We start from the raw sequence: 12632 nt of genomic DNA on the forward strand, positions 1-12632 counted from the left end.
TATATATATGGAATACTTCCAAAATATCTGCATTCCTTCTACTGGGCATAATATTAGATATATATGTTCACGCCGCATAGACGGCAGAGCGGGGCGGAGGGGGCGGCACACATGCAGTGTGAACTTAGCAACGAGCGCGGTGTACGGACGAGAGAAAAAAGTAGCCATAACGGCCAATAAGGCGATAAAAGGAACATTCACAAAAATACGCCCTTGTACACGTTAGCCATAATTCAATAATGTAAATATTTTTCACAATAAACAAAATAAACATAAACATTTTGGTGACCCCGACGTGATTCGACGTGATTCGACGTGATTCGACGATCAGATGTGACGAGATTTCATCTACACGACGAATACTAAATTACATACCAACCCGAAAATTGTGGATATATTGGAAGCGGACTCAATCCCTACGGAAGACTACGAAGTATAATCTAACTTGCCAAGGGTACGCCTATTCCTATCTATATTTCCATTCTTTCTAGCTAAATGTGTGTATAAAGTGGACAATTTTGTTCGTCAATGTTAATTTTCCAACCGTCATAGTAATTACGTAATAAATATAGTTAATTAATATTTCATTTAATTCTATAACAAATTGCAATTTCATAACATTTCCAATAAATCTACAGCATTATTAAACCATTTATTTAAAATTGATACCTTATTTACAATCAGAAGTTCAAATTTATAAGATCGTAATAACCTACATAATTTTGCCGTATAATATGTAGTTAACATTATTCATTCATAAAATTGTAGCATCTATTTGTGTTTACAAGTGCATTTAAAGTCACAAAGTATATTAATAGTCAATACTATAACCATTTTTGTTTAATTTAATTACTTTGTACAAACATCTCAAATAACGAATAATATTTTAAATAATTTCAACGATCATTCTAGAACATTTGTGATAAGTAACCGGGTGAACAGTGAATCGTTATCGCGCACAACTGTTACGCTAAGTGATTTTGTATTGAACGGTCTTGAATCATCGCGCTGTTTATTATTTTATCTCAAGCCTGATACTACGCATAACAGTTGTAACGACATTTCGTGTTGATTGAGTTTGTTGTTCGATATTTTGTTACTGTTTTTTACTTATTACCCTACTCTTTTTAAAATTCATAAATATTAGTATTATTTATTGTTAATTACCTATTAAGTACAATAAAATGAGTGAATTAAAGGATTTAAGTAAACAAAGGGCGTCTATTCGTGCTCGTTTAACATTATTTGAAAAATATTTAAAGCCATTAGTTGAGTTAAAACAAGCAAGTAAAATAGAAATTAATGAGTTAACTTTGCGAATTAGTAAAATACAAGATCTGTCATGTTCTTTTGATGACATTCAGTCAAAGATAATTTTTGGATTCAGATATTAGTCAAATAGAAGAAAGGGAGATTACGGAGAATTTATTTTTTCGTTTACTCGCTCAAGCACAAATGTTAATTGATTTGTGGACTAATTCTGATAAGGTTGAAAGTGTGTCGGCTGGTTTCACTAACAATTTAAAACTACCAGTTATAAAAATTTCCTTGTACGACGGCAATATGAACCAGTGGCTAGAATTTAGGGACATGTACTTATCCTTGATTCACAATAATGAGAGAATTGATGACGTCACTAAATTTCATTATTTAAAATCTTATTTGACGGGTTCTGCTGCCGCGGTCATCAGTTCTGTCACAGTTTCTGCCAATAATTACAATATCGCTTGGTCTTTGCTCTGCGAGAGATACAACAACAAAGAACGAACATTTAAAGTGTCTATGCTTTATATATTGAGTCAGATGAAGGATTACTAATCTATTGTCAAAAAATTTGTGTTAACGTCAAAATGAAATGTGGGATACTATTATTATTTATAATAAAGTTGGATAATCCATGAGGAAATTAAAATATCTCCCATTTTAGATGATTTTTATACGTTTCTTCGTGACAGCGCAAATGTTTTAGAAACATTAGGCATAAATAGGGGTTCGTTTCATAATAATACATTCGATAGGCATATAGGGTCGATTAAATCAAAGTCATTTATGGTATCTTCTGATTCTGTTTGTATATTATGAAAATCATAGGTTACATGAATGTTTAAAATTTAAATCATTACCTATTGATGAACGGAATACCAAGGTTTACCAATTCAAATTATGTTCCAATTGTCTTCGAAATGGCCATCAGTCGTACCAATGCAAGCTTGGCGGATGTAGAATCTGCAACAGAAAACATAATACATTATTACATAAAACACAAACACATGAAGCTACTCGACATCAATACATACAACCACAACAAGATACACAACAAACATTACAAGCTCAACAACAAATACATACGTCACACGTACATCAAGGACAAATACCTACTAGTTCTCTAATTACTACAAATACAAATAATAATGATACATGCTTACCGCAAGACACTACGTTGCTAAATACTGCGTCAACTATAAATATGTCTGCTGTATCCTCGTGCAACACATTGCTGTCAACTGAGTCGAGGTTACAAACAATGACAACAAAACAAAGCTGGTATTGCGAGCGTTACTGGATAGTGGAAGCCAGTCGTCGTTTATTAGCAAGAAAGCTCAAATTCAAATTGGCTGCTTCAAGCATACAAATCGGTACCACTATGTGTCTGGTTTAAATAACAGTATAATTAATGTTACCGAACATTGCGATTTAAGATTAAAATCACTGTACAATGCATACAGCACTCCTATCAAATGCTATATTGTACCAACTATTACTAATAAACTTCCTCAATCAAAAATTAACGTTAAAGAATTTGATATTCCTAACGAATTCAAGCTAGCAGATCCCACATTCTACGATCCTTCAGATATTGATCTTCTATTAGGCGCAGATGTATTCTGGGATTTAATAAAATCAAACAAGGTTAAATTTAATAACAATAAATTGATTTTACAAGAGACAGCATTCGGTTGGGTAGTGGCTGGTCCCATGGAGAATACAAAATTCATAAAAAGTTTATGTCATTTCAATCTTGACAGTAAGAACCAACCCAATACTAACATTCTATCTAATTACCATAATTATTGTGAAGATCAAACCTTAGTTACCAATCGGATGAGTGAAATTCAAGACTTAACATCTTCACAATCGTGGAAACATAGGAGGTCATTTCACAATCCCACTGATTTAGAATTAGGTTCACAAGACATAAGTGTTCCAATTACATACACAATCCAAGTACCTGATAAAAGGATTAATTTTAAAAATACATACAAAGCAAAATACTAATCAACTACATAAACATAAAAATAAAACTACTTATACACAATATCTACATGCACAACAACTACATACTAAAATACATTAATACTAATAATATCAAAAATAATAAATTTATATCTAATAATAAAACTTACCCAATAAATCAAGTCTTCCATCTCTTATTCTTCTGTTGATAACTGGTTTAATGTGGGTCGGCTGTGAGACGGTTGTTTCTCGTAGAGGAAAGCCAAGCGAACTAATTTGTAATAATACTTTATAGGCACTAATAGTAAAATTTTTTTTTTTTTTTTTGAAGTCGAACAATAAACCTATTTTCACATATGCCACTAGCGAAGGCATTAAATTTAAAGTTTTATGGGCTTATTATATTTACACATTTTACAACATATTTACACATTTACAATATTAGTAACAATTATGTTATGGATAACATAATTGTTACTAAATAAATGTTTTACATTTGATAATTCTGATTAAAAATTTTGTATTAAACTTGCAGCAATGTAAAATATTATTTTTGAGAATCCAAAAACACCGCGGGACTTGTATTACTGCGCTGAATGCAATGGAAAACATCCCCGTGTGAATTATGATCGGAAAGCGAGTTGTTTGTTGCAGAGTAACATTTTATCATAACCAGTCAACACTACGCAAACAATTGCTTGCAATTTCAAATCCGATAATAATCCGACACAATTCTTTTTTTAATCGTTATTAATTTAAGATTTATTATTATGGTCAGAGTATAATCTAATACATAATAATCTATTCATTGCCAACAATAGTAGAGTAATACAATATATTATAGTTTAAGGTTTTGTAAATGACTTAAAAAAGAATTTGATATTCTTCTATAAAAGGTTAGCACCCTAGAGGTAGTACCTGTGGTGTTGGTAATATTTTATTGCTAATACGAAAAGCTGTCGTTCAAAAGGTAGCATCTTAATTGTGTGGAGTGAAAAGACATGGTAGGGGTGTTATGGAAACATCCTTATCAAACAGATGGACAATAATGTTAATTTCCTTAGATTCATACTATATATATGGAATACTTCCAAAATATCTGCATTCCCTTCTACTGGGCATAATATTAGATATATATATTAAGATAATGATAAAATTACCGGTATCTAATGACATTATTATTATCATGCAGAACTGTACTTAAAATATACAATTTTGTTTTTGTTTTGTGGAAATTGGGTTTTAAAAACATATTCCATAGTCGACAAAAGCATTTTTCATTAGAGATTATAGATAACGTTGTCATCTACTATTCAACTCCTGAAATGTTCAGGCGTTAGGTACACTTTACACTCATTTATAAGATATATACTGTGGCAGGTATTGTATTTTATCTGATTTCTGGTCAATATTAAAATTTTAAATATAATGTTATTTATCGAATTTTCCGTAAAGATGTTATATTAGTTAAGAGGTGAGACGAACAAGTTATCGATTAAATTTTCATCGAACCTTATTAAGTATTCATTGTTATTCAAATCGTTATCACAAAATGTTTATTAGTTTAATGATTATTTTATTAAGTACGTGAAATCACGTATTCCGATAATATATGAGAACTAATATAGACAAGTTTTAGATTATTAATATAAGTATAGCGATTTTAGACTAGCATATGTCTGCTATATATACTAGTCTAAAATCGCTAGATTGAAAAAAATACACATTTGCTGCTTCATCATATTCAAAATAATTTACCATACAAAAGTAATATAAATGAAATGTGTTTTATTTAATGTATTATTATGAAGGTTGTAACTAAAAATAGAATTCAATAAAGCATTATGCTGCACTAATTTACGGTATGCCAATAATAATGATCCGATTTATAGATTCCCATGTTCATTAATTCGAATCTGACCTACAGAAAATAACTTTATGTTTATATATTGGTCTACTCTCTGTTGTAAAAATGTGTTATAAAATAATTTAATTTGTTTAATAAATTAATATTTAAAATAATTAACTTTAATGGTAACAGTAGAATAAAACCGTAGGCATATATGAAGTGTTTTGATTAGAAAATAAACAGAAATTTAAATTTTTTATTTTTTTTACTTATAAAAAGAATTCTCAGCCCTATCCGGTGATGAAAAGCTAGCTAATAAATCCAATTAATCCAAGAGAGGCCTGTTTGCTAGTACAATAATTAAAGTTATGTCGGAATACTTGGATAAATCAATATTTAGTGTCGTTTTTTTACGATGATCGTATACATATCGCGCCGTGAATTTTCTGTTCAAATATCTAAATATTTTCAGGTCAACTGATTGTCTCAAATGACTTTTTGTAATTTGTAAACAGGTTAATATGTCTGTACCACAACTTTCAAAAAGTTAGACGCAATTTTATAACAACGGATCCGTTGTTAGTTCCATTGTATTGAGCAGATTGCTTTTAAAGTAACGATAAAATTGCAAATGGAAGTGGGTTTAAAACTGGAGTTTGGTTTATCTGAATTAGTAGTATTATTATATTTTTCAAATCTTAAGTTTTCTTTTAATTTTAATATTACGCTGTCGACACTATTGGAGAAAGTTATAACGTCAAATAAATGACATATGATAGTAACCGTCTAAGTTTGCTTCATATAAAATATGATTATCCATTTTATAAATATGTAAGAGCTCTATGATAAACGATGAGACTATACATAAGTTATTGCAGATACTAAACTAAAAGTTTTGAATTATTGCAAGTATGTATCAAGATTCTTCTCATATAAAAATAGATTCAATAAAATAAGATCTTACAATGCAAAATTATACCAAGTGTAGCTAGACGGCAAGTCAGTGAACTGGTGACAAGTATCTTGTCACAAAATTTCATTGCGTGTAATAATAAAAGAGGAAAATGTATAATGTTATACATTTTTTTAACGTGTGGAATATCTTCAAAAGGCCGTAACCTCGCCAGAGGGATGGCGGGGTGGTGTGTGGGATTTTTACTCATCAAAATCCACACGATGTACCTGCCTGCAAGCGCCTATGCCGGAGCTGGGGGTTACGCATGAGCATTCCACACCGGCTCCGACGAAAATGAATGCACCGGGTGAGGATCGAACTCACGACTTTTATGTGACTTACGCGCTGCCTACCATGCTATCGAGGCTGATAATGTTATACATAGCAATAATAAAAATAGTTGAACATATGTATGTATGTAAGTATTTATTATTATTATTATTGTTTCTGCTAAAGTCGAATAACTACTTAATTTTAATTTTAAACTGCGATTGCCTTTGACTTTACAAATGCTTTGAAGGAAATCATTGTTTTCAATTATAACGAAATGATTGCATCGGTAAGAAATATGTTGAACTGATTAATGTGTCAGTCAGTACTTGCTATATTTCGAACAATGTTTTTATTTAGTGAGTAAATATTACGTCTGAAGGGTCGTGTTCAAACCTGGTTGATACAGAATAAAAAAAAATATGAATACATTTCGACTGACTCTCAGAAGAAGGCAACATCAATGTTAAACAAAAATTTATACGGACGATGGTGGTAGATCCCCCTACTTCGAAACATCGACATGTCAAGTGTTGCCTTCACCACAGCTTCGACAATTAGTTGACAATGTCTCTGACTGCACCATATGGAATAACAGCTGTGACGGTATGTTTGTTTTGTACTAAAATATTTCATAATAATATTATATATGTATAATTTAAAGTGCTGTATTGTTGCTATGCTCACGAGTAAAATTTCCAAATTGCCAATCAAATCTGTCTTGTTTAAACAAGAAAAACTGATGTTTACCGTTCTCGTACCTACACATGAGCTAACAAAACAAAATCTTCACATAAATGTCTGTCGTTTACCTCCAAATAAATAAAGGCGTGTTTATAAGATGAAAGCCATGCCGCATAATCATCGCTCCATCCAAATACCAGTTCAACTAGATCGTTGCTTTGATTGATCTCCTGTGGTCGCGGCGTTAAATTTTTATGTTGTTAATCAATCAATTTTAATTCAGAACTCTAGACGAAATGTTTGGCATACGTTTATTTTTAATCAGTGTTGGCAAGCAACTAACATTATATGTACTATCATCTACTACATATAGATACACCCATATTAGTGTTATTTACTGTTGTTATCCCTTACGGTTTAAAAATGCAGCGGTGATATATAAAAAATATAAAGGTGAAAGCACAATGTAATAAAAATAACAATACTTTTTATTGCACACAGAATGTCAATGAAAACAATAAAAATCCAAATATAGTTCCCGAAGTTAGTTTAAGTGTAATATAAGAAATCTCTATCTCTGATGACATCAATGATTTTAAGGAAAATAGTTCTGTGGCTCTATTGTAATTATTTTAATGTTTATTTAGAGATCAGCATTTCCACTTTTATAATTATCGTACAATAACAATAAAATGACTGTGGTGACATGTCCCGAATATATAATTGCAAGATCAGCCTACAGTAATATATAATGTAGTTATCGTAAAATAAACAGTAATTTTTTTGCGAACTAAAAAAGCTATAAAGCCAATAACTGTACCTACTTGTCAAGGAAGTGATCTAGTTAGACTGCTCATTACTTATTGCCGGTTTGTTTTTGTGTACGATGTTTGCATTACAATTTTTTACTGTCGATGATCTTTAATGATATCGAAATAATGGTTTATTAGTTTTTTTCTAAGGTCTTTGGTTCAGTTTCCTCAATTCCCAGACCTTGATTTGTCCAGATGTTCTGTCTTGACATGCAGTTACGAAAACATAATTGCTTAGGAGGTATTTTAAATTTTAAAACGAAATTCGCATGTCACTAGGAAATGGACTGTGAATTTTTATCCGAGGTTATTTTTTTATGATTGATTAGTCCATAATATATTTGAATTTACATGCTCGAATATATCGCTTCGATAATATTGTATATTTACATATGTATTTAAAAAAAAATTTTAAGAAACGGATATATTTCATAACAAGTTTCGTAAATTTCATAATCCAAGAGACAAAATTGAACTTGTTTTGCTCAAAGAACGTTGTTGAAAGAAACTGGTATAAGTGTGTCAAAAGAAATGCAATACAATATTATAGTAACTAAGAAAATAAGATTTTTTGGGACTAAACTTTATTAACGGGATTTGTAATTTTTGCGTGTTATGTAGTATACGTTATTTTTCTGCATTAAATCTAATACAGCATTATCATCTGTATAAACACTATTCAATAGTCATTTTTATTTCAGGCTGTGTCTATCCACTGTTGGATATAAGTCTTTCCCAATGCTTTCCATCATTTACAATCTACTGTCTTCGGTATTCATTCACTCTCGGCCACTTTCGCAATGTCGTCGATCCATTTTGTTTTTATACTAATGATCAACAAGTACCTATACCTACATGAATACTGGCAGTATGCTGCTTGAATTTACATAAAAGTATAATTCATCATATAATTCAAATCATTAGGACAATCTTTTATTTATCGCCTCACTGCTTAGCATGGATTTGTTCCAATATGAGACCAATGCTGATGATATTCTAATTACATTGAACAATAGAGATAATAGAATAACTTTAGAAATAATTTTAGTACTACATTACATTTTTTATAATGGCAATAAAGGGGTTAAATTAATAGCAAATTTTGGTATTTTAGTCATTAGTACAATTAGTTTATCGGCTATTATTATTCAGCAAATAATAATGTGTTAATTTTTTTTTCAGTGCTGTTGGCTTAATCATTTATTAATTTTTCTCTTGGATCTCTATATTCATTCTTCTTTCATTCAATCGACTCTTATAATATCCTAAGGATAAAAAGTAGTGAGGACTGTATTCTTGCTTCATCATCACTCGAATAAAAAACCAAAAACACTCAAAAGAGAAATGTCTTAGCACAACATTTTTATATTCAGTATGTATATGTGCTTACCTGTTGTTTTATTTATAAACCGAATTTCATTGAGATTCATTCAGCTGTAATTAATTAAAACATCATAAACTTTCACATTTACTAGTATAGTGCGATCGTGAACAAAAAATTCACATAATGGTTCACTCTATAGGTGTAAAGTTAATTAGTTTCGTAGCTCGATGTGAATCAAATTATTTAGTAACGCGAGCGGCACGCTGTCTGGGGTATATGTACTATTAATATTTTTTATCGCTTACAATGCGCCATATTTTTTGTTCTAATTGTCAGTGTAACACAAAGACGGTGTAATTGATGGACTTGCGACGGAACCACGAAAAGGTGACTAAGCTTTTTAAACTACAATTGTAGTAATTAATTACGTGAGCTAACTACTTTTGTCGGTATTGTGACAGAGTTTTTACCAACATGCGTAGCCAACATTATTTGACATAGCCATACCTAGAGTTTAAGAAAATAAAAACTCTTTTTTATTTAATAATAACTTATTAGTTTAACAGGTATGACACGTTAGGTCAAGTTGGACAGTGGGTCGCAGAAATTCTACAATTAATATGTTTACATCGGCGACGCTAATTGATGAGTAATTTTGTTTTATTAGCAGGTTTTATGGTGTTTACTGTACGTTTTATTTGTCTTGGGTTTCTGTCTAATAATACGATGTCTCATCTATTGGTGTTAATAGTTATTTTAAAGTAATTACTAATTACGGCTACTTCATAAATTATTGATTATCCTATTTCAAAGTTATTTCTCAGTAGTTGAGAGTAAAATCTCTATAAATGTTTATATGGGACAGCTGCGTATAAAATTGTTAATAATGTAAAAGACAGATTTATCGATATATTATGGCAGTCCTAATTAACAACATAACGATAAATGAATCGGTGAAAAATAAAATTTATTGTAGCAAAAATATATAGAGTTGGAAAATTTGATATATCGGGTAACGTTACATTCGATTGACCACAATGAAACCGTGAATCATTGTCACTTTGACACCTATTGTGACAATAATCGAGTATACTACAATTTATTGCTTTTATGGACACGTGACAAAAATATTCTTCGCTAGCAGATGGTGAAAGCTGGACTTAAACGAATTATATGCTATTATATTATCGAAATTTGTTATAACTGTCTCATTACAATGGACATCTCTCCCTTTATCCTATATTTTGGTATTTACCTCTCACATAATAGTTGGCAACTGTCGTATTTTATGCTTGATTTTTTTTTATTGACATTACGTATTTAAGTAAAATGAGCCCTTATTGTAATACGCTGTAAAGATAAAATTTAGGTGCATTTATATTTTGATTTACGCAGCAGTTGAATTTTGTCCATTCCCTTGACGAATTAAGTCATCGATTTTGGACGGAAATGGAGCAATTTGCTTGTGAATTTATTCGTTTCCTATTTATTTAGGGTATAGTTGGTCATTTTGCGAATGATGTATCGATGAGGTAGGGGAGTGATGGATACTTTATGATGTCTATCTATGATGTAGGTAAATCGATTTGTTATGGATTCGCGTGCAATTTGGGAGGTCTGTGATACCACAATGTCGATAATGAAAATAATATTATAGGCAGTTTTTTTTACCAGTAACAACTGTCTTTTTATATTAGTTTTAAATTAAAAAGCACGTGAGTACGTACGTTACTAAATCAATTAATAATAGTGCATGACATATTTGAAAGGAACGAGAAAAATTGTAATTTACCACTTTAGGAAGCATTTTGCTAAGGTTTCTTTAGTATATGTGTTGACATTCATTAATTTCTTACTAATTCCTCTAGCGAACGTGTTACATCTAACTAACTAACAGTTTTCGCCTTGTCATAATTTCACGATTTTTTAATAATTATATTACAGTATCTCAGGGGAATTCACACAGCGCCATCTAGTCTCAAGCTAAGCAGAGTTTGTGTCATTGGTACTAAAAATTTACATAGTGACATAGATACGTTTTCTTTGTAAATACATGCATAATATATAAAGAAAACACTAGACCGACACAAACAATCATACTCATGAATACAATTGTTTGTACCATGCGAGGTATCGAACCTGTGACCATCCGAAGTAAGGCGTGCTAAATCGCTGGACCACCGAGGCTATTATATTAAATATTGTTGGATTACGAATCCTTATAATATATATAAATAGAGAGTGGACTGTATATATTGAAACGAAAATAATTAAAGGAAAAGGAAGCAGAAATACGATTTCGCCCAGGAAGAACGTCTTCCACACAGCAATGTAACACCAAACTTACTCACCTTTGCTCAGGAACGTCCCGATGTGTGGTACAGTTTAGTGACCTCGCACTCTAGAGTGTATATTTTCATAAAAAACAATTATATTATGTTCAATAAATCATTAATTATCTTATTTTATATAGTTAAAAATACGGAGGGTCCTTTTAATTCCAGTTCTAATTTTCAATTGTTTTTTTATTCTTTATTCGAAATTTAAGTGGCCATGTTTTTATATGTGGCCAGTATTACCGAGCGCCCTTTGCTCTAGTAAGCAAGCCGGTGATACAACCTGCTTAGACTAAGGAGGTTTGGAATACGGAACATATATATTAGTAGATATTAAAGCTATACATACTATCTCAATTATAATTTAGTAGTTTAGTTAGGAACCTTTTTGAAATGAACTACCCTGTAATAGGTACTATTGTTTCATTTTTTACAGCCGAACGGGTGTTTTAGTCTCAGATCTTTGACCGTTCTTACTTGAAGTTTTATTCACGTACATACTTTACTATGATAAAATGATGACAAAAGTTTGTAAGTTAATGACAAAAGTTTCACTAGTTTGTAAACTTACAGGATTAAAGATGGTCTAAAGGATAAAACAAGAACTAATATTTCTTCCAACTAATCGTGGTAGCAAAGGGAGCTACTTACTTGTTTTATCCTAAAAATTATATTAAAAAACAATTGACGTTCATAAGGAGCTAAAATGTCCTGCATGCTAAATGATTTTTGATTTCGTAAGTCAAATAATACGACATTATTCATAGCAATAATAAAATAGTGTTTTCATTTATCTTTTAGATAGGAAATATTGCAAAACTATTTCGCAGTTAGACTGATAACCAACTAACTGTGCATTGATAGCCCACATTAGAGTTAATCAATATGATTAATATTGAGGGGATTACCTTTCCAAATCATGTAAGTTTATTTAGGTCAAAAGTAAGTACATATACTTATATTAATATACATTGATTAGATATTACAAACATAAATTGTTGCTATTTTTTTCTTGTATAAATAATTAATTGCGAAAGTGTCTGTCTGTTATTGTATGAATGTATGAATACGTGAAGAAAGCTTGAACCTCGAGGATGAAAATAGGGAGTTAATTCCAAAAAATGCAAAGAAACCGCGGGTTATATGTAATTTTAATCAATACTCCAAT

General features: G+C 30.8%; 1 protein-coding gene across 1 annotated transcript; it reads left to right on the forward strand.

The window, feature by feature from the left end:
- Positions 1 to 1184: 1184 nt before the first annotated feature.
- LOC131844999 (uncharacterized) lies at positions 1185 to 1818 on the forward strand. Its single transcript, XM_059194009.1, has 2 exons — positions 1185 to 1287; positions 1388 to 1818. Exons 1-2 carry the CDS (start codon positions 1185 to 1187, stop codon positions 1816 to 1818), a joined length of 534 nt encoding a protein of 177 aa, XP_059049992.1.
- The last annotated feature ends 10814 nt before the right edge of the window (positions 1819 to 12632 follow it).

This window comes from Achroia grisella, unplaced genomic scaffold (genome assembly GCF_030625045.1).
Source record: "Achroia grisella isolate CSIRO2021 unplaced genomic scaffold, CSIRO_AGI_Agris_v1 utg445, whole genome shotgun sequence".
Classification (NCBI taxonomy): Eukaryota; Metazoa; Arthropoda; class Insecta; order Lepidoptera; family Pyralidae; genus Achroia; species Achroia grisella.

Excerpts from the sequence above, each read along its gene's own strand:
- LOC131844999 (XM_059194009.1), top strand. The coding sequence starts at position 1,185 with ATGAGTGAATTAAAGGATTTAAGTAAACAAAGGGCGTCTATTCGTGCT. Across the intron at positions 1,288-1,387 it reads AGTTGAGTTAAAACAAGCAA|ATATTAGTCAAATAGAAGAA; the intron begins GTAAAATAGAAA and ends TTTTGGATTCAG.